General features: G+C 43.7%; 1 protein-coding gene and 2 long non-coding RNA genes across 3 annotated transcripts in view; 2 read left to right on the top strand and 1 right to left on the bottom strand.

Annotated features, from left to right (window-relative positions):
- The window catches only part of LOC310703217, a 122,903-nt gene extending 107,118 nt beyond the window's left edge, over positions 1-15,785 (bottom strand). Inside the window, exon 1 of the long non-coding RNA XR_014524003.1 lies at positions 15,702-15,785. This is a non-coding gene — a long non-coding RNA (uncharacterized lncRNA). The remainder of the gene's footprint in view (positions 1-15,701) is intronic.
- Positions 1-25,955, top strand: part of LOC310703239 — a 220,635-nt gene that overhangs the window by 188,774 nt on the left and 5,906 nt on the right. The gene's annotated exons all lie outside the window — the stretch shown is intronic.
- PLEK (pleckstrin) lies at positions 2,742-25,623 on the top strand. Its single transcript, XM_083495297.1, has 9 exons — positions 2,742-2,906; positions 10,384-10,539; positions 12,784-12,965; positions 15,271-15,362; positions 16,171-16,355; positions 18,714-18,818; positions 20,592-20,675; positions 23,049-23,118; positions 25,025-25,623. The coding sequence occupies exons 1-9, from the start codon at positions 2,853-2,855 to the stop codon at positions 25,162-25,164; spliced, it is 1,068 nt and encodes a 355-aa protein (XP_083351423.1). The 5' UTR covers positions 2,742-2,852; the 3' UTR covers positions 25,165-25,623.

Genomic DNA, 25,955 nt, shown 5'->3' with positions numbered 1-25,955 from the left:
AGGGCGCACCGGCCCATAGGATGCACCTCGTTTTTTTGGGGGGGGGGGAATGAATTTAAAAAAATACCCCCCCCGCCCTGGCTGCCGTCCCAAGCCTTGCTCTCACCTGCCCAAAGCACGGGGCACCCTCCGGAGGGCTCCCCATGCTTCGGGCGACAGGCTGCCGCTCCAAGCCTTGCGCACCCGGCGGGACCTCCTGCCAGGCGCACAAGGCTTGCAGACACTTGCGGGGGCTGCAGGCTGCTGCCTGCAAGCCTTGTGAGCCCGCGGGAACTCCCACCGGGCTTGCAAGGCTTGCGGATAGCTTCCTGAAGCCTGGAGAGCGAGAGGGGTCGGTGCTCACTGATGCCTCTCGCTCTCCAGGCTTCAGCGAAAGCCTGCATTCGCCCCATAGGACGCACACACATTTCCCCTTCATTTTTGGAGGGGAAAAAGTGCGTCCTATGGGGCGAAAAATACGGTACATCCATAGAAATGAACATTTTATAAATATCTCTGGTTGCTTCTAGTACCAGAAGAGGGCGCTTCTATAACTGAGAATAACAGCCGAGTAGACTATGGTGAAGTAGGCATGCAATTTTTAAATCTTACCAGGAAGAGTGATTTTTAAAACCCCCCAAAAACCTGCAGTAACTATACTGTTCTTATGCAGTTATTGCGGGGCACCCTGACATCTTTCCTCAGCATAGCCCTTGCGAGGATATTGAGTTGTTCTAGGACTGAATGTCTTGTGCTTTGTCCCTGGGAAAATATGCCCTATGGCTAACACATTCATTTCAATTGTGAATATGACTGGAGTTCTACCACTGGATTGTGTCTGTGGCAACAAATCCTTCTCCCACTGCACGCTATTCTGACCCTTATGTTATATATGCTTCTTTTAAAAAGCAGTGAATTCTAGCAGAGCTCTCCTTCTGTAGTAATGCTTCATCTTTGGGGTTTATTTAGTCTTTTATATAGAACAGCGCTGAAGAAACTTGTGGTCCCACCAGGATTTGTTGAGCTACAGCTCCTACCATACCTTTCTGTTGGCCATGTTGGAGTCCAGCAACATCTGGAGGCTCCCCACATCTGGGTGTTCAAAATGCCTCAGATGCCTTATTCTATTGTGATCCTGATCGCAGCCCTCCAAGAGCAGATGTTCCACTCTGCTGTTATTGTGTTATGTATGTGTGGTCATCCCTGTGTGATTCTTTATTAGAGAATTTGTATATCACCCTTGATAAATTCCAGAGTGGTTTATAGTACAGTGGTACCTCGGGTTACAGACGCTTCAGGTTACAGATGATTCAGGATACAGACTCCGCTAACCCACAAATAGTACCTCGAGTTAAGAAGTTTGCTTCAGGATGAGAAAAAATCGTGCTCCGGCGGCAGCGGGAGGCCCCATTAGCTAAAGTGGTGCTTCAGGTTAAGAACAGTTTTAGGTTAAGAACGGACCTCCAGAACGAATAAAGTTCTTAACCTGAGGTTTCCACTGTACACAATTTAAACACAATGTGAAAACTAAAGCAAACATATCACGGTCCGTGTTGTTACCCCCACATTTCAGACAGGAAGCTCCTCTAAGTGGTGTACATGGAATGCAAGACAATGAAAAGAGGTTAAAATGATAAAATCAGAATTGAGTTAACATGCCTGCTGGCACTGGAATTTCAATAGGGGTGGGGACAGCCTGACCTCATATTGGAGGGAGTCCCGCAAATTTGGGCCCACAATAGTGAATGCATGATTCCTGGTGGACTTGAGCCATGTGTCCACGCCACAGAAGACTGCTAACAGTGATGCCCACAGAGACCTTGGTGATCAGGCAGGGACACCAGGCAGACCTTGACATAACCTGGACCCAAAACACCCACCCACCCCACTCACACATGAAAACAAAGATCACCACAGCCAATCACAAACAAACAACCACACCCTAGGCCAACCCCAACCTCTCTCACCACCAAAGAAACACAGATGAACAGCAGAGAACCTGCACGAGCAACGCTGACACCAAACCCTACATAAATTAAGCAAAATAGAAACATCGCCACCCGACCCCACCCCCACCCATCTTCCCCCCCCTCCACCCCTTTTCCCCCTCTAATGTCTCAACAAATGAAACTGATTTGTAAAAATGTTACATGGAAAAAATACGAGAGACATTACACATACTTCTGTAAAACAAGAAAATCTTTAATAATAATTAAAAAAATAACCTGGACCCAAGTTGTTAAGGACTTTCAACCTTGAACTCCACCTATCAGCATATGGGCAGGGGGGAAGCATGGCTTATAACCATTGCTATCCAAAGATGATGGATGGAACAGGCAACAGAGCTTCCTGACTAAACCTCAGTTGGTGACCAGAGTTATCCGGGGAGAATCCTACTTCAATATTCTTTATCCTAAACAAAGCTGAAAAGATGTGCTGTGATACCATTGCTGCCGGGTCATTGTCCTTAGGAGAACTTCATTGTTTTTGTCTGGGTCAAATATCCCAGGCTGCCACTCCACAAGAGCACCTCTTAAAATGTGTACTCACTTAATTTAACAAGAGAAGCTCTGTTCTCTGAGACTTCTGGAAAAAGAAAATACATTGGTGGTTATTTCCCCCACCCAGTTTGTGCTAAGAGCTCAGTGTAAACAATGTTATTATTAGTTTATACTGTATTTTTAAAAGTTCTTAACTTGCCATGTACACATGATTCTGCATTTCCTTCTTCCCGAAGAGGAAATGAGCCTGCTTTCATGTGATTAACAAGCAGAGGGATTTGCGAAAGTGACAGCTGTATAAATGCAGCTGGCGAAACCTTTGCATTGCCAGATGTGTTTGAATTCTGCTGGAGCAGAAGGAGCAGCGCAGAGATGGAACCCGAGCGAGAACCCAGGCATATCAGGGAAGGATACCTCGTCAAGAAGGTATGTGCGGACCATTTCGGACAAAAGCTGTGGGAGGGCAATGCTTGATCTGAGCAAACTGGAATGCCTAGTTCACTATGCTTGAGCTTGTGAACCTCAGAGCTATAACTCTCAGGCAGAAGGACAGGGCACTTATGTAGAACGTAAAAGCCTTCGTTAATCTCGGTAATATTTATGTTTGAAATATAGAGTGCCTTTTGTTTTCTGTGAGCATGCAATGGCAAGCGGGGCAGGGGGACAGGACAGACATGCCTCTTCCACGATAGCTCAGTTGGTAGAGCATGAGACACTTCACCTCACGTGAAGTGAGGTTCAAGCCCCATGTTGGGCAAAAGATTCCTTCATTTCAGGGGGTTGGACTAGATGACCCTCGTGGTCCCTTCCAACGCTACAATTCTATGATTCTACGTATGAAATTATGCCTGTTGTGGAGAAATTGGATAGAGAGACATCATAATCCAAGAAGATGGGTTAGCCAAAAAAGCTGGCATCAGCTGGTGAAGGGCAGGCTTTAAGTACAAATAATAAATATTTATTTGATGCTGGATGAGACCACAGAAGACTGAACTTAAAGCAAGTGATCTTTCTCTCTAAACCAATGAGAATCCTCCGGGGTAATTGACACCCACATCCCACAAGATGGAATGTCTGATGAGTAGGAAAACCCTACAAGGAAATGCCCAGACCACAAGACCAAGTAAGATGGCAAGGGAGGAACCAAAAGAGGCTTCTTGTGTGCTGATAAGGAACTTGCCAAAGCAGAAACTTTTCTGTTGGGGAATTCTAAGTGCCACAAACAAGAACAAAAGAGCTGGCGCTTCATCTTTGCCTAAAGTTTATTTTGGACATTTCTACCCTACTTTTCTGGGGCAATTCATATGAATTAATGCTGAGGGCCTTCTGGCGGTTCCCTCGCTGTGAGAAGCCAAGTTACAGGGAACCAGGCAGAGGGCCTTCTTGGTAGTGGCACCCGCCCTGTGAAACACCCTCCCACCAGATGTCAAAGAGAAAAACAACTACCAAACTTTTAGAAGACATCTGAAGGTGGCCCTGTTTAGGGAAGCTTTTAATGTTTAATAGGTTGTTGTATTTTAGTGTTTTGTTAGAAGCCGCCCAGAGTGGCTGGGGAAACCCAGCCAGATGGGCGGGGTATAAATAATAAATTCTTCTTCTTCTTCTTCTTCTTCTTCTTCTTCTTCTTCTTCTTCTTCTTCTTCTTCTTCTTCAAAACAAACTTAACAAGGAAACAGCAGTGTCATAACACAGTGTTATAAACACCATTATCAACAGCAGACAAAAGACATATCAAAGGCTCAAATAAAAAAATGCCCACTGGATTGAATTAGTCTTAAAAGCAGGAGAAGGCATGGGGCCTCTTTTCACAGGCTATTCCATAGTTTCGGTGCCACAACTGAAAAGACCTTCTCTCTTTAGCTGGTGAAGGGAAAACCAGAAGGGCCTCAGAATCAAGCAGATTCATATGGAAGGGGGTGATTCATGAGATGTGCTGGTCTGAGGCCTCAGGGCTAGGGTAGAATGTGGCCCTCCTAGCATCTCTATCTGGCCCTTGGGACTCTCTCCAGGCCACTGCCCTCAGCAGCCATGCTCCACATGCTTTTGCCTGGCTGGAATGTGCTCTTTCCCTGCAATAATGCCTCTTGCTTGCCTGAATGAAGTTCTCTCTCTCTGTGTGTGTGTGTATACTTCTGACTTTTACATGGCTAGAATGTAGTCAGCTATATAATTATTATTATTATTATTATTATTATTATTATTATTATTATTATTTATTTGTACCCCGCCCATCTGGCTGAGTTTCCCCAGCCACTCTGGGCGGCTTCCACAGAGACCAAAAATACACTAAGATGTCACACATTAAAAGCTTCCCTGAACAGGGCTGCCTTAAGATGTCTTCTGAATGCCAGGTAGTTGTTTATCGCTTTGACATCTGATGGGAGGGTGTTCCACAGGGCGGGCGCCACTACCGAGAAGGCCCTCTGCCTGGTTCCCTGTAGCTTTGCTTCTCGCAATGAGGGAACCGCCAGAAGGCCCTTGGGGCTGGACCTCAGCGTCCGGGCAGAACGATGGGGGTGGAGACGCTCCTTACAAAGGTAAGAAATGAATTTAGGGAATACACAAAGCAAAACACAGCCATTCTTCCAGATTCACACTTCTCTGAATTTTGCCACTTCCCTAGCCAAGAAATATATGAGGGTTAAATGTGGATAAAAATACATATAACAATAATATTAACATACAGAAATGCATTATATTCAGGGAGAGTGTTTTGCAAAAAATATATGTGTTAGTAATTCCACATACCAAAAAAAAATTTGTTTACTGGGAGAAATCAGCACTAAAATGTGAGCAAGTCTTCACGGGAATTTAGAAAGATAAATATTTGCACATTCCTGCAGAAATGACCTGAACCTAAGTTGGAAAAATGAGATGCAAATGAACCCAAATCAATAGATCTATCTGGGGCTAGGTTATGACAACAGATGTGGGGAGGCTTTCTCATCTGGGGCATGCTGGCCATGGGCTTGACTTACCAGCAGAATATATGTGGTACAGCTCTCGGGGTTCAGCAGGTGGGGCTTCTGGGAGCAGCCGTTGTGTTTAGGCATGTGGTGTAACAGACTCAAAGGAAAGAAGAAGTGGTATTTTGGGGAAGTTGCCCAGAGGCCACACTTCTAGTTTTCTATCTCTTCCCCTCCTAAAAAAAGAAAAGAAAAGAAGTATTATTCAGTTGAGAATAATATTCAGGCAACTTATGTCTTGGCTCTGTTCTTTGATTGATTGAAAGAGTCGGCAACAATGGGTTAAAACAAAAGCACATGGGGGGGGGTGTAGATGCAAAAGAGGCCAGGTCTCCTGCTTCTTTACTAATTGCATAGGAATTTCAGCAAGTGTAGCTCTGCGTCTATATAATTATTTAAGTTACAGGAGCTCTGTCCTCTTTTCCATCTGACTAACCTACTACACCATAGGACGTGAAACCAATCCCTCCCTCCCCTACATGAACTCAGTTTGGGTTCCAGGGGTTGGGGTTTCCAAAGCCAAACTTCTTCCAGCTTGCTTTGGAAATATTACTGCAAGCTCCAGGCCTGCGTGCCAGGAAGAGAAAGCCCTAGTCATTTGATTATCAGTTCTGGAGAGCACAGTTTGTCTCTTCTGTACATCACAACCTGTGAAGCCCTACAAGCTTTTCAGAAATGAAATCTCCCATTAATTATTTGCAAGCCAGAGCCTACAAGTCTCTTTTGGGATGGTGCACAATGCGTATGAGGATAGAACTTTGGGAGCAATTCCGAAGTAGAGAGTAGCCACGATTTCAATGTAGAAAATCAGACTCTACATGAAATAGGACAACATTGCCATGATAAAGCCGTAAGGTATCACAGAAGGCAGCAAAGATTCTCTGGCCTTCGTGCACAAAGAACAGACATCCCATACATGTAAGAAGTCCTACAATCTTGGAAGACACAGGAGCTACCCACACTGGAAGAATGGCAGATGAAGGTCATGGACTACATGGAACTGGCAGAGATGACTGGCAGAATTCGTGACCAGGGAGAAGAGTTGGTGGAAGAAGATTGGAAGAAGTTTAAAGATTACCTGCAGAAGCACTGTAAAATTAAGGAATGTTGAAATGACGTTTGATTGAAAATAAGTGGTACTGGTAAAGAGATGCTTAAGAAAATGTAATTAGGGATTGATAATTAGAAATGGATATTTATAACAAAAGGTTAATCTAGGGAGTAAGGATAAATGCTAGAGGGTAAGGATTTGCTGAATTTAAGATTTGAACTGGAATACAAAATGGGAGGTGTGAGGAGGTCAAGAAACTAGTGAAGAAAATATAAGATTTGAAAATATTAACTTATTTCTAGCTTTGATTTCTGGCTTTTCTCTTTGTTCTTACTTTTTATTCTTTATTTCTCTCTCTCTTTCTTTCTTCTATCAACTGTTTTTCTACTGTGTATTATTATTTATCTTGTTTTTGTAGTTTAAATGTTTAAACGTTTAAATGTTGGATTTTGTTTTTATTGTTTCTGAAATATTAATAAATATCATTTTTTTTAAAAAAAGAAGTCCTACAATCTTAGTATTGATCAATCTAGTTCAGTATGATTGACGCTGATCAGCAGCTCTCCATGACTTCAGTCCTTTCCAGCCCTACCCAGGGATCAAACAGGAAACCTCTTGTCTGCAAAGCATACTTTATGCTCTGAACTGCAACCCTTCCCCTTTCAAGGAATCCCTAACCAGGCCCAGCTCTGATCCCTAACCAGGCAGCAGCAGCTGATCAGACGCAGCATCATTTGAGTCACTGTGGGAGATCTGAAATGGCGGCTGCCTTGCCTTGGTCATGGTGCTGCCGCTGAAGCAAAAAGCTGCTTGTCAGCTAATATAAACTGCTTTGCCAAGATGTGCCGGCAAATCTCCAGATGTCCCTGACCCTAACCAGGACCGGCCTAGTGGTTTGCATTGCGAAGCCTTACAGTATGAATAGGTAACAACAGCAAGCTACGGAGAAAGCAATTAACGGTATACAATGGACCTCTGAAGCTATAACCCTATACAGTGGTACCTCAGGCTAAGTACTTAATTCGTTCCGGAGGTCCGTTCTTAACCTGAAACTGTTCTTAATCTGAGGTACCACTTTAGCTAATGGGGCTTCCTGCTGCCGCTGCACTGCTGCTGTGCTATTTCTGTTCTCATCCTGAAGCAAAGTTCTTAACCCGAGGTACTATTTCTGGGTTAGCGGAGTCTGTAACCTAAAGCGTATGTAACCTGAAGTGTATGTAACCCGAGGTACGACTGTACTGAGTTACTTGGGACTCAAGGAAGCTCAGTGTAAGTCCGTGGGCTGTGAATCTGAGTGTGTGACCAGGGGACAGAATCTCAAACCCAGGGTTGAATGCAACCTCTCTACTAGTCCTCAGAATTGCACTACATGTCACAAACAGCATACAAATTGTAATGAAAGAGAATGCTTCTCGCTTTCACACGGGACAGCACCTTGTGGTTTTCTCAGCTTCTTCAGTTGAGAAGTGCTGGGGAAACTACATGATTTCCCTGTTAAGTTTTGCTTCTTAATCTCATGTGAGTACAATTATGTGACCATAACTGTGCTGTGGTGAGGGCAAGGCACTCTGTGCTGCTCTGAAGCACTTTCTTGAATGGTTATGTCTCATGTTTCAGGGCGTTGACCTGGCACTGAAAAGGGATTCTGGGCTCAACTTTTACCGTGAGCACAGCCCTTTGTGTTAACTTAACTCCTTCTATCCAAAGCGACTTTCCTTTTCTTTTTCTTTCTAATGTGTTTTTACTAAAAGTGCATACCGTCTCTCTGTTTCCAGTCACAGAGTCCTTCATGCAGGTCAGTTACATTCAGTGTGACATTACTGTCCAATGTCAATGAGCAGTCATTATTCAAAGGCAGTCGTGCTGGTCCCTGAGCCTTATAGCGCCCTCTCAGGCCCTTCCCCTTCTCTCTCCTTTCTGCCTCCCATCCCATCCCCTGGCGCAACCTTGACCTGAGCAAGCAATGACATCCTTCTGTGATGTGTACAGAGCTTCTGAACTGAGGCAACGTTAGGCCTTCAAACCACGATTGAATCAAATAATTCAGAAACCCCAATTTGGGCAGCCATTAATTAAAGCTTTATGGGTCTTGTTTTAGAGACCTCTTCTTTTCAACTACTTTATGTTGTAGTGCGATCCTGCTGACCACCACTTACAGGTACACAACAGATCATATATATGTTATTTTCCTAATCACAAATTACCAGCCTCTGTTGAATAATCAGGGACATCTTGTTTTTAAAACCCTGTCCTAAAGCCATACATGCCTGTTTTCTTAAGATATCGGTATGTTAGTTTTTGCTTCTTGGAGAAACCTCAAAACAGCCAGTATAGTGTGAGAATTAAGTAACCAAGCTAGTTGCTTCACACTTTATACAGAACTGCGAAATTGCAAGTCACCACTAAATGCTGTTCTAACCTAACCACTGTTCCATAATGCTCAGCACTCCTTTTCCCTTAACCCCCTGCTCCCCTATTATTTTTCAGACTACTGCAGAGATCACATGGCATTTGATACAAAAATTATATTGTCTAAGGTGTTTGAATATCGGGTCAGTCAGATTCCCCTCCCAGCTCTAGGAATAGGCACAATTTACTTAGTTATTTAATTTGCATCTTTCTCTTCTTCCCAGAGGAGCCCAGTGCAGCAAACATCAAATTTTTTAAGAGTAAGGCATTCTTCCAGAATGGCAGCTGAAAAAAGGAGGAGAGGACTTCTGCAGGAACCCAAAGCTCTATTGTGCCTGTGCCTGTTGTATACTCCTTTCATTTCATTAAAAGGTAGAATACACACATAAGGACAGATCAACCCCATATATACAAAGCACATTTGATGCACCTTTAAAGCATCAACGTTAAAGGTCAGCGTTTTGATTTGGATTTTGGCATCAATGTCAGCCCTTGTGAACCCAATGGTTCCCAAGCAGTTATCTTTTCACACGGGCTGACATTGATGCTGAAATCCAGCATCGCCTGAGCTCTGCGAGTGCAGCTTTCTCCTGATTGAAGTGCACAGTGTTTGAGGTCTGGGACATTCGCAGGGAAACCAAAATGCTTGTTTACAAAGGTATTGTACTACCAACCTTACTGCATGCTTGTGAAACATGGACCACTTATAAATGCCATCTCCAACTCCTTTAAAGTATCCATCAATGGTGTCTCCAAAAATTTTTACACATCACTTAGGAAGACAGACAAGCTAATGCCAGTGTATTGGAAGATGCAAAGATCACCAGTGTCAAAGCAATGATTCCTCAACATCAACACCACTGGATTGGTCATGTTGTTCAGATGCCTGATTATCGTCTTCCAAAGCAACTGCTCTATTCCAGACTTAAAAATGGAAAGCGTAATGCTGGTGGTCAACAAAAGTGGGTTAAAGACTCTCTCAAGGCAAATCTTTTAAAAATGTAGTATAAACACTGACAATTGGAAAACACTGGCATGTGAGCCAATTGGAGAACAGCCTTTACCAAAGGTGTTGTGCTCAAACTCAGGATGAAAGGGAGGAAGACACATTGTGTAAGGATATGTGGATCCAGAGTTGGCCTCCACAGTCACTTACGGACTCACTGTTAAAACCATGTTCATGGAAGACCACCTTACTCGGATATCAGTGATCGCCAAAGAAGAAGCTTGGGAACCATTGGGTTCCACAATAGAAGAAAGGAAGGATCTAAATGTATGGGTGGGGAAATGAATAAATAACCCTAATACTGTATGTTACATTGTTTTTAGAATCTCCTTGTGTCTTTGGGGATTAATAGGTGCTTGACATGTTTTGGGTAAATAAGGATTTATTTAGATGCAACTTCATTAAAAATGCTTTCATTGGCATTGTCACAGGATGCATAGATAATTTTGTCTTAAACTTGTTTGCATACAGGGTAGCATGTTTAACACCTGGAAACCTATGTGGGTAGTCTTGTTAGAAGACGGAATTGAATACTTTAAGAAGAAGACAGACAACAGCCCTAAAGGAATGATTCCTCTGAAGGGAAGCACCTTCACAAGTCCCTGCCAGGATTTTGGTAAAAGAATGGTGAGTATTCTTCTGAAGTACACTGAAGAAAGCAGGCAGGAAGGTGGGGGGTTTAAGCTCTGGATTAGGTTTTTTCCACTGTAGTTAAGATATTGTCAGATCTTGCTGGCTGCAGAAGCTGATACTAGCCTTCCTAGTGTTTAGAGAGGATGCCAGGCAAATTCAGCCCAGCAAAATGCTAAGACAGGGTGGGGAACCAGACGATGTTGGACTCAAACACCTATCAGCTTCAGCCAGCACGGCCAACGGTCAGGGATGATGGGAGCTGTAGTCCACCAACAGCTGGAAAGCTGTTGGCTTCCCCAGCCCTGTGCTAAGAAAACAATGCTGGTTGTTTTCTTTCTAAGGATAGACTCAGGGCTTATTCCATTTGCCCTGCCTCCTTCCGCTGGAGTAACCCAGTCAGAACAAGTAGCCTTTGGGTTTTTCATGGATTGCTGTTCCAGTTTTGTGGTGGGACAATGGCAAAATCACTTGGGCCTGTGTCTAGAAAGATGGGGAAAGCAGAAAACCAAGCATGGGATGAGCGGAAGGGTGGACGAACCCTTGCTTGACAGATTTTTATTGTTATGGGAATTTACATGAAACAGAGTGGTTAAGGTCCAGCATGCATCTCGACTATACTTTGACAGTGCAGTTCTTCACACAGATAAAGAACTGGGGACTATTGATATTGTGGCGAGACAGCTTCTCTGTCTCCGAAAAACTCACATATCTGAGTAAGGGGCAGTAGGAATTGTTGGCTGGAACTAATGCTCTTCAGTTAGGAGGAACAGCAGTCTGAGCATGTAACTGTTGCTGAACTGTATGGGACCATTTCTTTCCAAATTAATATGTACAAGATCAGACTGTGCTAGTCTTCCAAGATTGGGGCAAATTGATTCAGTGTTTCCACCCCTGGAACACTGTAGTAGTCTGAGTGCTCGGTGCCTTTCTCAGATATCCGTCTGGCCAGAGAAGTCAGAAAGATGATTAGACCTGCAGTTTTCCAGAAAGGGCAACGTGAGAGCAATAGTTTAAAATAGTCCTACTTTGGAAAGCATGCATGTGATCCCAAGTCCCTTTCAGTTCAAACGGTTGTATCCAACTTAGAACAAACCCATTAAAATGAATGAACCTAACCAAGTCATTTCCATTAACTTCAGTGGGTCTATTCTGAGCACTCCTTGGATACAACCCTATTTTCTTCAATAGTGTGTGGATTGTGCTAATTCCCTAGCCTAAGATAAAGTAGATACCCAGCATTTGCTATGTTGTGTCTTTGTGTATAAACAATAAATCAGCACGATTGTTTCCTGGTTATTTCTGTACTGCATGATCAAACCAAGGTTGCAGGTTTGATGGGACACCTGCATATTCCTGCAATGTAGGGGGTTAGAGATGATCCTAAAAGTCCTTTCCAACTCTACAATTCTATGATTCTAAGAGCAGATAATGGTGTAAAAATTCTATTCTGTTCCATACTACATTACAGTTCCTTCCCAGCTTGCCCAGTTTAAGCAGTTTATACTGCTGTATTTAGGCTGCAATTCTATACATACTAAGAGACACGGGTGGCGCTGTGGGTTAAACCACAGAGCCTAGGACTTGCCGATCAGAAGGTCGGCGGTTCGAATCCCTGCGACGGGGTGAGCTCCCATTGCTTGGTCCCTCCTCCTGCCAACCTAGCAGTTCAAAAGCATGTCAAAGTGCAAGTAGATAAATAGGTACCGCTCCGGCGGGAAGGTAAACGGTGTTTCCGTGCGCTGCTCTGGTTCTCCAGAAGTGGCTTAGTCATGCTGGCCACATGACCCGGAAGCTGTACGCCAGCTCCCTTGGCCAATAAAGCGAGATGAGCGCCGCAACCCCAGAGTCGGCCACGACTAGACCTAATGGTCAGGGGTCCCCTTTACCTCTATACATACTTACCTGGGCATATGCGCCATTGAACTTGGTGGGAATTACTTCTGAGTAGGCAAGTGCATGCTTGTTCTGTTAGTTGCTTGTTCATATAAGCTGTGCTGCCAAATATATGAAACCTGCACACACAGTGTACCTTTAGAGCACATTTGAAGCATATGATTTCTCTCAAAGAATTCTGAGCATTGTAATTTGCCTTTCAACGAGTTATAATTCCAAGCAACACTCAGCAAACCACAGTGCCCAGAATTCTTTGAAGGGGAAAATGTGCTTTAAAGGTCTAGGGTGCATGCAGCCCTTATGCAATGGACAAGTGTAAATCATTATGAAATGGTTCTCTTCTAGTTTGTCATGAAGCTCACTACCGCCAAGCAACAGGACCACTTCTTCCAAGCCTCTCATCTCGAGGACAGAGATGTCTGGGTGAAAGACATCAAGAAGGCCATTAAGTGCATCGCGGGAGGTCAACGGTTTTCTAGGAAATCCACCAGGAAGTCTATTAAGCTTCCAACCACCATCAACCTGGGGTTTGTTAAAATAGACTTCTTCAAATATTAATTTAAAAGGCAGGAACATATCCTCTTGTTTCTGTAGGGGCTAATTACACATAAATGTGATGCTATGATTTCAAAATAGGGATGTGGGTGGCGCTGTGGGTTAAACCACGGAGCCTAGGACTTGCCGATCAGAAGGTCGGCAGTTTGAATCCCCGCGATGGGCTGACCTCCTGTTGCTCGGTCCCTGCTCCTGCCAACCTAGCAGTTCGAAAGCACATCAAAGTGCAAGTAGATAAATAGGTACCGCTCTGGCGGGAAGGTAAACGGCATTTCCGTGCAGTGCTCTGGTTCGCCAGAAGCGGCTTAGTCATGCTGGCCACATGACCCGGAAGCTGTACACTGGCTCCCTTGGCCAATAAAGCGAGATGAGCGCCGCAACCCCAGAGTCGGCCACGACTGGACCTAATGGTCAGGGGTCCCTTTACCTTTAATTACACATAAATGTGATGCTATGATTTCAAAAAAGAAAAGAAAAGCAGCCTTGAGAGATGGAAATTTGGGCTGGATAAGTGATGGGGAGGTAGAGGAGTGCGTCATCCTTTCCCCAGCTCTCCCTCCCCCCCAATCGCATATCCCAGTTGTTTATCCCCCAATGGAGCCTGAAAAAAAACAACATATTAAAATTGTGAGTAGAGAAAGGATTAAACACACACACACACATCCTCTTCTCCAAATTCCCATCTCTCAAAGCTGCTTTTTATTTATTTAAAGGATATATGTGTGTGGAGCTATTTTAACGGCATTCACGCTTGGGTTGTAGTAATCTGGTTTTATTGAGTCATCATTTCTTTGCTTTCCTGTGACAGTAGCTGGTGGGCAGATTGGTAGGCACCAGGCATTGTCATAAAGCGAAGCTTTGTTTCCCCTATTCCCAAAACACACAAGAAACTCAGAACCTGGCTAGAACAAAGCACTGAGATTACAAAAGTTAAAAATATTAATTGACAGAAGAGGAAGTTGATTTTTGTTGTTGTTGTTTCCAAGTCCACTTGCAATTTGACTTTCACTTAGATTCACTTAGGATAGGAACATAAAGAGCCCTGCTGGCTCAGTCCAAAGGCCTATTTATAGCCCAGCATCCTGTTCTTAAGGGGCCAAGTAGATATGTGTTGAAAACCCACAAGCAGGACATTTGTAGACCAACACTCTTCCCCACTTGTGGTTCTCAGCAGCTGGCAGTTGGAGCCATCCTGCCTCTGAAAGGGGAAATAGGTGCTATGAATTTGTCTAACATCCTTGTAAAGCCATCCAAGTTGGTGGCCATCACAACATTCTGTAGAAGCAGAAAGTCCAGTCTTTGAGGGAAGCAGATTTATTGTGCAAGAGCTCCAAATCAACTTTAATTGTGCAACCTGAATTTGCTGGGATGTGATTGAATTCCATCTGAAAACAGCGACAGCCTGGAAGCACCCTGTGTTTAGACTTATGTCTGTATGATTATCTCAACTGTGTTGTTGTTGCTTAGTCATTTAGTCGTGTCTGATTCTTTGTGACCCCCTGGACCAGAGCACGCCAGGCACTCCTGTCTTCCACTGCCTCCCGCAGTTTGGTCAAACTCATGCTGGTAGCTTCGAGAACACTGTCCAACCATCTCGTCCTCCGCCGTCCCCTTCTCCTTGTGCCCTCCATCTTTCCCAACATCAGGGTCTTTTCCAGGGAGTCTTCTATTCTCATGAGGTGGCCAAAGTCTTGGAGCCTCAGCTTCAGGATCTGTCCTTCCAGTGAGCACTCAGGGCTGATTTCCTTCAGAATGGATACGTTTGATCTTCTTGCAGTCCATGGGACTCTCAAGAGTCTCCTCCAGCACCAGAATTCAAAAGCATCAGTTCTTTGGCGATCAGCCTTATTTATGGTCCAGCTCTCACTTCCATACATCACTACTGGGAAAACCATAGCTTTAACTACGGTATACGGACCTTTGTTGGCAAGGTGATGTTTCTGCTTTTTAAGATGCTGTCTAGGTTTGTCATTGCTTTCCTCCCAAGAAGCATGGACAAAAGCTTTCATAGAAAGGCCACTTATTAGTTGTCTAAGTTATAAAAGCATGAGGTGAGCCTTCTTAGAGGATCTGGGCATTTCCTATGCCTGTCTAAGGCAAGGGTAGGCAACCTAAGGCCCATGAGCCACAAACAGCCCACGGGGGTCATTTAACCGGCCCACAAGCCGGACTGGAGTTTGCAGAGTCCCTTTGATGCATTTGCAGGAGGAATTTAAACCCCAAAGAGCCAAGTCGAACATTGTTTCCTAATTCTGCCTCACTTCTCTCACTGCACAGTGAACTGTATCTCTCAATGAAAGACCCCGACAAAGGAATACGAGAAATGAAGCTGGAAAAGGACAAGAAAATCTTCAACCACTGCTTTACGGGTAAAGACCTCTTATTTTTCCCTTTCAAAAAATGTTCCGTTGAGTAAAACAGGTGCTAGAAAATGGAGTCGCGACAGGAAACAGTTTGTTTGGAGGAAAATGTCAGTTGCCATTCCAAAATAGTTGAACCTGCCAGTTCCTGAGAAAAATGTCCTATAGATATTGGGCAGAATGTGGCGGCATTGAGAGGGGAAATTGTTTCCAGTAGACAGAATGTGAAAACCGCATGGTCAAGGCTTTCCGATGAATTGGGCTTGAGTTTTGAAAGCTAATACCACAGCAAATTTGTTAGTCTTTAATATAGACTGGACACAGCCCTAAATACTTCATATAATTTACCATATTTTTCGCTCTACAGGACGCACCAGACCATAAGATGCACCTAGTTTTTGGAGGAGGAAAACAAGAAAAAAAATATTCTGGATCTCAGAAGCCAAAACAGCAAGAGGGATCGCTGCACAGTGAAAGCAGCGATCCCTCTTACTGTTCTGGCTTCTGTGATAGCTGCGCAGCCTGCATTCGCTCCATAAGACGCACACACATTCCCCCTTACTTTTTAGGAGGGAAAAAGTGAGTCTTATAGAGCAAAAAATATGGTACATATTCACTGGCAATTGGAATATTTGGCAGAACCTGGCTCAAGCCAAGCCCAGATATAGTCACCGCTGGCTTCATATTTCCAAACTGTAATTGCAATTTGAATTTAATTGAGAACATGTCTCTTTAATTTGCTTAACTGCTTGCAGTCTGCAGTACTTCATTTTGTGCCTTTCTGCTCAAACACCTTGGTTCATTTCCTTGCCCTTAGGTACTTGTGTGGTTGATTGGCTCCTGTCAAACAACTCTAGCAGGAATCGCCAAGAGGGCCAAATGTTGGCATCTGCCCTGTTGAACGAAGGTTATTTTCAGCCTGCTGGAGATATATCCAAGAGTGCACTGGAGGGCCTGTCAGAAACTTCCTTCCTTGACCATGAAGACGCCTATTATTATTTTGTAAGTAGCAATGCATGACACTACTTTCTGGGATTGCTGGAGGTGGGGGAGCACGGGAACCCTAGAAAATATAGCTTTTCAGACTGGCTGCAATATGAGGGTCTCATCTAATGCAGTCTCTGTGAGTAGGTGTATACTGTATATATGTGCATGTGTGTTGAAATATATGTCTCCCTGCATCGGCTCCGGGGTTTTCCTGGCCCCGGAGTGCCGCCCGGCTCGATTTGGGTCACGGGGGGCGGTCAGTGGTTCCCCCTTGGCAGTGGCAGTCTCAGCAGCCTGGAGCCAGCCTGGTAGCGCAGTTGGCTCTTGCTGGCTTCAGGAGCTGCTCGCTGCGGTGGCGCCCTCCATTTTGCCTCGCCGGAAGTCCCCATATGTATGATGTGTCTTGTGCCATTGAACCAATCACACAACATTCATTCCCTACTAATAAATCTACAACACTTAAAATATAAATCCGGGGACATTAAATGAAATCCGGGGACATTCCGGGGACAAATTTTGTCTGGGGACAGATTTGTAAAACCAGGGACTGTCCCCAGGAAACAGGGACGTCTGGTAACCATACCTTAGAGCCCAGAGCCTGGGGGGGGGGGTGGACTGAGGAGCAGTCAGCAGAAGGGATGAGCTGGGAACTGATAGAAGCAGGAGACCTGAGAGGTCAAGGGTGCAGAGACAGTCCCAGTCCTACAGACTCTCTGACCCCTCGCTCCAGGAGGGTCCTATGCCAGACAGGCCCAGAGGAGGCGCTCACCCCCTCAACACAGCCTTCCTCTGCTTGGGAGGAACTCATAAGGCACTCCTGTCTTCCACTGCCTCCCACAGTTTGGTCAAACTCATGTTTGTAGCTTCATGAACACTGTCCAACCATCTCGTCCTCTGTCACTCCCTTCTCCTTGTGCCCTCCATCTTTCCCAACATCAGAGTTTTTTTCAGGGAGTCTTCTCTTCTCATGAGGTGGCCAAAGTACTGGAGCCTCAGCCTCAGGATCTGTCCTTCCAGTGAGCACTCAGGGCTGATTTCCTTCAGAATGGATAGGTTTGCTCTTCTTGCAGTCCATGGGACTCTCAAGAGTCTCCTCCAGCACCATAAGTCAAAAGCATCAATTCTTCGGCGATCAGCCTTCTTTATGGTCCAGCTCTCACTTCCACAACTAGTGTGGCCTTAAGACTGGCCTTCTCAGTCTTCTGTATGCATGATTATCTAGACTGCCAACTTCATTTGCTGATGCTGTCTAAGGGAATCCTAGTTGCATAGCTGTTGGCAAGGTCCCATATAATCAGTCCTGAGATTCTACAACTCTGGTTGGCAACTTTTTAAAGAAAGAAAAACAAACACATGCCATATTTTGTTGCTGAACAATTTTGGTTGTGCCATCTGACTCACTCCTCCATGACAAGGGCTTCCCTATATTAGGCACTCTAAATTTCTTTTTCATAGAATGCAGATGAAGACAAGAGTTATTTAACCCTCCCTTGACCCCACCCCACCCTGCTCCAGTGTGACCAGTGAGAGGAAGAAAGCGTACTCCCCATATTCTGCATTTCAGTTGCTCAATCCATTTCGCTCGGATATTGACTTGTGTGCACAAGAAAGCAAGGCGAGAACTTTCTCTGAGCCTCTACTGATCACACCGGAGAGGAAGTAACTTAAAATGCTGTTTGCCACAAAGGAAAAAGGAATTTGGTGCATACTTCCTATATACATGCTTTGTGCATCGTGCATGTATTCACTACGATGCATAAATCTTAGTCTCTAGTCCAGGTAAAAGAATGACAAATAAAGTGGGACCCCAGTGTTGGGATAGGGGAGAGATTGAGCTCACAGCCTATTTGTTTGGAAGCTTTGGAAAGTTCAGCAGATGCTGACATTATTTGCTGTCTTATTTAGAAATATTTTTAACCTTCATTGCAAAGCAATGAATCTAGAGTGACACATCAAAATTGAAATATACTCGGAGTCGAGTGTGGATTTCATGCTCTTTATTCAGCTCATAGTAGCGAGGAATGAAAGTTCCCTCACAATATCTGCTTTATATACATTATTTACACAATGGGCTGCATGTGATTGGCTGATTCTGGGATTCTCCTGTAGGCCAATCAGGTTGCAGATTCACTTCCACCTGGAGCTGAATTGGGTGGCTCCTGTGGACCAATCATACTGCTGCATTGTTCTAAGACCAATCAGACTGCTGCATTCTGAATCCTATTGTTCTAGGACCAATCAGACTGCTGCATCTTGGATCCTATTGTTCTAGAACCAATCAAACTGCTGCAGTTTGGATCCTATTCACTCAGTACATATCAAAACTCTTTCAGGTGACGTTAGCAACATGGTCTTGTTCTTTCCTTAAAACAGGCAGACAGTGGATTCTTCAGTGAAGGGAATTCCAGTGATGATGATGGGATCTTCAAGGAAGAATTCAGAGGCGCAGTGGTCAAACAGGGATGTTTACTGAAACAGGTTGGTATAGACCTTGTTTGCTGTGATGGCTCAGAAAAGCAGTCAATATAGTACAGAAATATAAGCCTTCTTAGGAAAACTGCCTATGCTGAAACCTCTCTTGATTCTCATAGCTGTGCTGTGCTCTGCTGTGTTGCTCAGTGGCGATCAGCTGGTGAAACAGGGCATCCTTCAAATCCTCCAAGGGGGATGTCACAATTGATCTGGTTTTGCCCAATTCCAACAGAATTGCAACACTGCCGTCACGCACGGGGCATATGAAGACTTTATAACCATGTGACTCACGGAGCTTGTCACTGGCTTCATGCAATCCTAAGAAGAAATTGCAGCACTGAGAGGAAATGATCACAGACTGAATCCACAGTAGAACATTGGCCGTCAATTTTGAGGCACTTTCAGGAATATAAGTGGCACAGTATCCAAAATGTGAAGGGGAAATGAATTCTAAATGTTGTATTTTCTTTCTGGTACTCTAGAGACATTCTTCAGTCTGAATTATTTCAAGAGATACTGAGTTTTACGTATAAGGAAGCAAAAGTACCACTTTTTAAAAAGGGTGTGTATTTGGAGTTACCCAAGCGAACACTTTTAAGAGGTTTTTGGGATGTAAGCATTGGTGCAAGAAAAGCTTGCATTATAGCTAGTTTGAGGCTGAACAATATATTGCCTAAGGTCTACAACTGACCTGTAAAAACTGTTGCCACAGATCTTCATTCCTTCTTGGGAATAATACTCATTATAGTCTGTGCTCTAGACCAGAGGGTCCCAATCTGGGGTCTATAGACCACCAGTGGTCTGTGAGCTTTATTCAGGTGGTCCACAGCATGTTCACATTAAACTGACATATTGATTTTTTTATTGTTTCTTTAATTTCTTATATTGTACTTTATTGGATTGCAAATTGAATTCTGTGGAAGGCAAATGAAATATAAGAAATAAAGGAAGCAATGAAAATAGTAAGAAATCACACAGCATCTAGCACATTGCATTGCAATTGCTAAAAGAGGCAGAAAGAATCATGAAGTGGTGATTAACAATTTTCAAATGGTTCATGGGAAAAATAGTTTAGAGCAGTCGTTGCCAAACTATAATGGCTATTTCCCACCCAAGAAAGAACCAGCAGCCTTCTGAAAGTGAAGATACTGTATGTGGCAATTGGTTTTAGAGGTCAATTTTAATTGCATTGGGAATTCTATAGAAGGGTGACATATACATCCCTAAAATAAAATAAAATAAAATAACTTTTAGGGTCTTGATTGTGCTGAGGAAGCAAAAACAGCAGAATTCCAGCAAAACCCATGGATACTCTGCTTCTAACATTCCTGGGATGCAGCCAGGGGATTTTTTGAGCAGGAACATACCTTTTTAAAATTAAATGATTATTTTTTTGGCCGGGGGAGAGGGGAGCTGGAACAGATATACACCCAATGCCTGAGCCAAAAATCCACCTATATCTGTAATCAATAAAGTTGTGGTCATTTCTAATCCAGACCACTGTCTGCTTGAGTTTATTAACAATATCTTACATTTAGACACTGCCCGGGGGGGCGGGGGGGAGGTGTTGCAATGTGACTGGATCTGCAATAAACAAAAAAATAAAAACAAAATTACTTCTTGGTGAATTTCCCCAACTCCCCCCCCCCCAGAAAAAACCGCTGGGTGCAGCTATCACAACATTCTCGCTTGGCTACCACAGCGTTCTCCAGTTCTGTTTTTGGGATTTGTTATTGCAATGCAGAAAATGAAAGTCATACATTCATTACATTTATTTAGGGGCACCGGAGGAAAAACTGGAAAGTACGAAAGTTTGTCCTGAGAGAAGACCCTGCCTACATGCATTACTATGACCCTGCAGGGGTAAGCCCATTTTCTGTGGTTTTGCTGGACGTTTGATATGAAACCCGCCTTCAGAATCATTGGTTTGAATGGCAGGGTTGTTTATGTGAATTGTGTTCAGTTGCTGGGACCTCTCCTCTTGATGAAAAAAAAAGTATCTTCTTTTTAAAAAATATTTATTTATTTTATTGAACAAGAAAAACCTTAAAATACATTCCATACCGTTTGAAAACTTTAATAAACATCTTATAAAAAATAAAATAAAATACATTCCATACCGACATACATTACATACATTCCATAAATTATAAAGATTATAAAGAATTGAAATAGAAAGGGGGGGAGAACAAAAAGAAAAAAGGAATTAAAAGAAATAAAAGTAGAAGTAGAAAAAGAATATACTTGCATCTGAAGTACACATCAGCAAAAGAAAAGAAACTTCCGACTAAACCCATTGCACCATTTCACATTTAAGCTATTATTTACACAGTTTCCTAAAGTTGTTTCTCTTCATCTTAAATCTGACGTTATCCAACAATTACAGTGGTGCCCCGCAAGACGAATGCCTCGCAAGACGGAAAACTCGCTAGACGAAAGAGTTTTCCGTTTTGGAGGCGCTTCGCAAAACGAATTTCCTATGGGCTTGCTTCGCAAGACGACAATGTCTTGCGAGTTCCTGCTGGTTTTTTTCCCTCCCCCCCTTTTTCTAAGCCGCTAAGCCGCTTATCAGCTGATCCGATCAGCCGATAAGCCGCTAAAAGCCGCTAAAAGCACTAATAGCGCTAATTTGCTAATCCGTCAATGGGCTTGCTTCGCAAGACGAAAAAACCGCTAGACGAAGAGAATCACAGAACGGATTCTTTTCGTCTTGCGAGGCACCACTGTACTTTATATGACATGGCTCATTCAGTATCTGCCAGGAAGTTTTCATGGTCACAGTACCCTTTGAGATATTCCTTAATTACTATTCATTCCTTATGGTAACTTCTTGTGTTGAGTTGCCTCTCACTGTTCCTGTTCTCCTTGCTAATTGTAAGTACTCTTATCAATTTGGCTTGCCACTCAATCTTTGATGGGATAATTTCGCTTTTCCAATTTCTTGCTGTTAGAATCCTTGCTGCTGTATCTTCAGGGCTGTATATTCTAATATATTTTATCAACTTATTTATAGGCCATCTTTCAGGGCATAACCCCACGCAAGGAAGCTTATGTGTAATAAAAATGCAATACAATGCAAAGTGAAGCAAAATCTGAATGGCAGCGGTACAATCATTATTTAAAACATGGGCTAGTTAAAATAGGGTTGCCATATTACAAAAGTTAAAATCCAGGCAAAGTTGTTGAGGTGGGGGTTTTTTTTGGGGGGGGGGATTAGGTCAAAATTGTTGAGTTCTTTTTAGGAACATCTCCACACAAAAAGGAAGAAGTTTGGGGGCTTTTTTGGAATTTTGTATGGATTATTTTTTGAAAAATGACACCCCTCCCCACCATACATCTTGGTTTCCCAGACATTTTGCAAATTCGGCAAAAATCCACCTGGACGCCATTCTGCTGGCTGATTCCTGGACATGTCCGCAAAAATCCTGACATATGGCAGCCCGAAGTTAAAATAAGTGAATAAAATAAGTGAATAGATTTATGCAGCCAAAAAAGCTGTATAAAACAGCTCTCTAGTTTAGTCACATTTAATAAATACCTCAATAAAGGGGAGGTATCCCAATTTTTGGGTGTGTGCAGTGAGTACAAAATGCACCTATTTCAGAAAGCCTTTGGCAAATGAGCTTCAGACAGCAAAGTGGCTCCCATCCCCCAACTTTTGCGGCTTGTTCTGTTGTTCTAGCACAGTTTTTCTTCCATCTGTTCTGACCCTCCTGCCAACACACTGAGTTCTAACGTTATGTGTTTGAGAGAGGGGGGGGAAACCTTTTCATTATTTCCACATGGTTCATAATGTCAATAACTCCCGGTGAAACCTACTTTCCTTCACCTTTCTTCTACACTGAAGAACCCCGATTTTCTGGTTTTACTCCTCGATTGCCTATAGCCCATAGCTGTCAACGTTTCCCTTCTTTTAAGGGAAATTCCCTTATTCCGAATAGGATTCCTCGCAAGAAAAGGGGAAAGTTGACAGCTATGCTATAGCCTGTGCCAACACACACACACACACACACACAGCCATAGCCATGTCCATCTCATTCCAAAATGAGTTTTTAACCAAGATAAGAGACTCAAGTTCTTCATAATTTCCTCCTAGATTACACCATAGCCTGCATAAACACACACACTGATGGCCGTAATAATTTTTATTGTGTTGGTTTCAGCTGGAAGCGAAAAATGGTTTCCAAAATGAGTTTTTAGCCAAGCTAACAATGGTTTGATTTTGAAACATTTCAGGGGGAAGAGCCACTTGGAGCCATTCACTTGAGGGGTTGTGTGGTGACAGCAGTTGAAGACTCACCAGATGGTAAGCAGCAGCACATAGAGACTGTCCCTCGTGTTGTGCATGTTCATGCTTCATTCTAAGAAGTCTTTGTAAGACTTCTGGTGGTGCCCCTAGGCAGGTGCCTCAGACATTTCTTTCTTTCTTTCTTTCTTTCTTTCTTTCTTTCTTTCTTTCTTTCTTTCTTTCTTTCTTTCTTTCTTTCTTTCTTTCTTTCTCCTTCCTTCCTTCCTTCCTTCCTTCCTTCCTTCTTTCTTTCAAGTAAGTCTCCAGTCCTCTCAGAAAGAAAGTTGTGAAGCAAAATGTGCCGAAATTCTCTAAGAGATTTCTGAGAAACAAGAGTGGTATGGCTGCCTTGTAGATTTCTCCTGGTACTGAGGAATGCTACCTCTTGGTTTTAGAGAGGAACAGCAATGCATAGCTGACTTTCCATCGTATTTGTTAAGTTGTGGGTGAACATATCAGACGACACAGCGATTCTTCAGACAGCTCTTGTTTATTCGCAGGCCAGAACAGGGCTGAGGGGTTCAGCCAACCTGCTTATATAGAGCTCAACTACAAAACAACAGTAGCAACTTTCTGTAACTATCCAATCACTGAACGTCACTTTCAATTCCTTATTTGCATATGCAGACCTGAGTGAAAACTAGCTACAGTATCCCCCTGCTGGCCCAGGGTGAGAACTTCAGTACATAACACCATGCATAAGATTGTCAAGGGCAGGGCCGTCTTAACCATAGGCACCAGGGGTGTGGGGCACCCAGGATCTGAGGGGCACCAGGCCAAGAGTCCGGGGCCCGAGAGTTGGAGTCCGGGGAAGAGCCCGCACATTGGTCGGAACGCCGCGGCGGGCTCTTCTGCTGTGGGCAGCTCTGCGCCGCGAGTTTGGGGGCGAGCAAGCCAGCAAGGTGCTGAGGTGGGCAGGCAGCTCCACCCTCCTGCGCACCTGGGATTGGCGTAGGGCTGTGGAGAGGCCCACCCAGCGCATGCTGCTTACACCACGAGGTGCCAAGCTTTGCTCAGCCGCCGATGCCTCGGGCTGGTTTGTTGCGCTGGGCTCTTTTTGTTTCCTGTTTTCTTTTTCTGAGCAGCACCCTAAAAAAAAGTCGACAACTCTGGGCAACCTGGAGGGGGGGCGCCAGGCGGATCTTTGTATGCACTCCGCGCCACATATACTTAAGACGGCCCTGGTCAAGGGGTGGTTGCCACTCTAGTTTTGTGTTATGCCACATCCCCTCTATGGCAGCCCCAGCATGCTTTCAAAATTCAAAATGTCCCTGGTGGTCTAAAAAGGTTGGTGACCCCTGCCTCTTAACATATTCGAGGCCTGGAAGCAAATGGCTCAAACACTCCGTTTTGCTGATTCCCAAACTGGGGCAGTCACATGAAAAAAAGTCAGCATTTCCCTCTTAATATGTCAATTAGATAGAATTATCTTTGAATGTGAGCTGAATTGAATGTCCTTCCCCATCCCTATTTCCTTGTCATCAAGGCATTTTGATCTGTTCATTTATGCTTAAATCTGCAGGTAAAACCAACATTGGCTAGAATTTTCTTGTGATTTATTCTGTCTTTTCAGTATCAGTATTCAATATCCATACACTGCCTAAACAGAGCATGAGAGAGGTTTAAAAAAGGAGTGGGAACAACAGTCACCGTTTCTGACCATTAGTGCTGGCTCAGGCTCAGGTTAGAGTCCCACCATGCTAGGTCACTGGCTTAGCTAACCATGATGCTGGCATGATGACTCCCAATTTCAAATGAAATACAGGCTTATATATGTATGTAGAGTTGATTTTCTACGTGGAAATTGGAAGATTTTCAATTGTATTTGCGAGAGTCGTGTGAAAATGGAAGAGACCATTGAGCCAGAAGAACTGAAACAGCTCCCAGACTCCTTTGCTCACAGTCTTCTTTTTCTCACAATTAGGTAAGAAAAATGATGTCGGGGGCAACCTGTTTGAAATCATTACTGCAAATGAGGTCCACTACATCTTGCAAGCAGCCACCTCCGCAGAACGTACAGAATGGATCAAGGCCGTTCAAGTGGTTTCCAGGACTGGAAAGTGAAGAACTATAAGCTTTAGCAAAATACTAGTGCCTCTTGTTCCATGGGTTTCTCCACACAACTGGCTATCTGTACCCTGTTCTCATTCACAGATACCAGGGTGGCTATAACTCTGAAACTTTTATTTGACAATAACCTGTCTTAGAATTAGCACAGTATTTCATATGCCTGTGTCCTGTTCGCTTTCTATACCTTCCCATTATCCAAAACAGGATCATTTGGCCTCGTCACAACAGTCTGGAAAGTTTTCTCATGTACCACCAAGTAAAGAAGATGCTACTTTAAGGCAGATGCATGACTAAGTGTTACGTAACCCTTATGATTTCTGCATATGGTAGTGGTTTGGGGGGAATTGTTTGTAAAATGAGTTTTGTATTTTAACGAATCCTAACCCTCTTCGCATATATGTGTATCTGTAATAAACCCCAACTGAAGTAAATGGAGTTCTATTTGCCCTAAGAGTATTAGAACTACAGCTAATGTCATGGAAATATATATATATATTTGAAAAATGGACTGCTTTTCTGTCTGTTTCTTGCTTTCTTGCTTTGATGAGCCAATGAGAAGAATGGTGAGGATTATTATTTTTAAAATACATACATGTATAAAAATACACACGCTCTGTCTCACACGCACCCACATCCACACAGCCAGCACTGCTGTGGTCACTGAATAAGCCACAGGCTTCAGGCCGCTATTCTAGATAAGAGTAGGGCTTGTAACTTTAACCCAAAGCTGTAACCCAAAGTTATGACAGGGAACTAGGGCTGGCCCAAGACACCTTGCTGCCTGA

This window comes from Podarcis liolepis, assembly GCF_965112155.1.
Source record: "Podarcis liolepis genome assembly, chromosome: 3".
In the NCBI taxonomy this organism is placed as follows: Eukaryota; Metazoa; Chordata; class Lepidosauria; order Squamata; family Lacertidae; genus Podarcis; species Podarcis liolepis.
The sequence above is the reverse complement of the archived record's forward strand: the minus strand, read 5'-3'. Positions and strand labels throughout refer to the sequence as shown.

Coding starts and splice junctions, on each gene's coding strand:
- PLEK (XM_083495297.1), top strand. CDS start 2,853: ATGGAACCCGAGCGAGAACCCAGGCATATCAGGGAAGGATACCTCGTC. Junction 18,819..20,591: donor AGGGATGTTTACTGAAACAG/GTTGGTATAGAC, acceptor ACATTTATTTAG/GGGCACCGGAGGAAAAACTG. Junction 23,119..25,024: donor AGTTGAAGACTCACCAGATG/GTAAGCAGCAGC, acceptor TCTCACAATTAG/GTAAGAAAAATGATGTCGGG.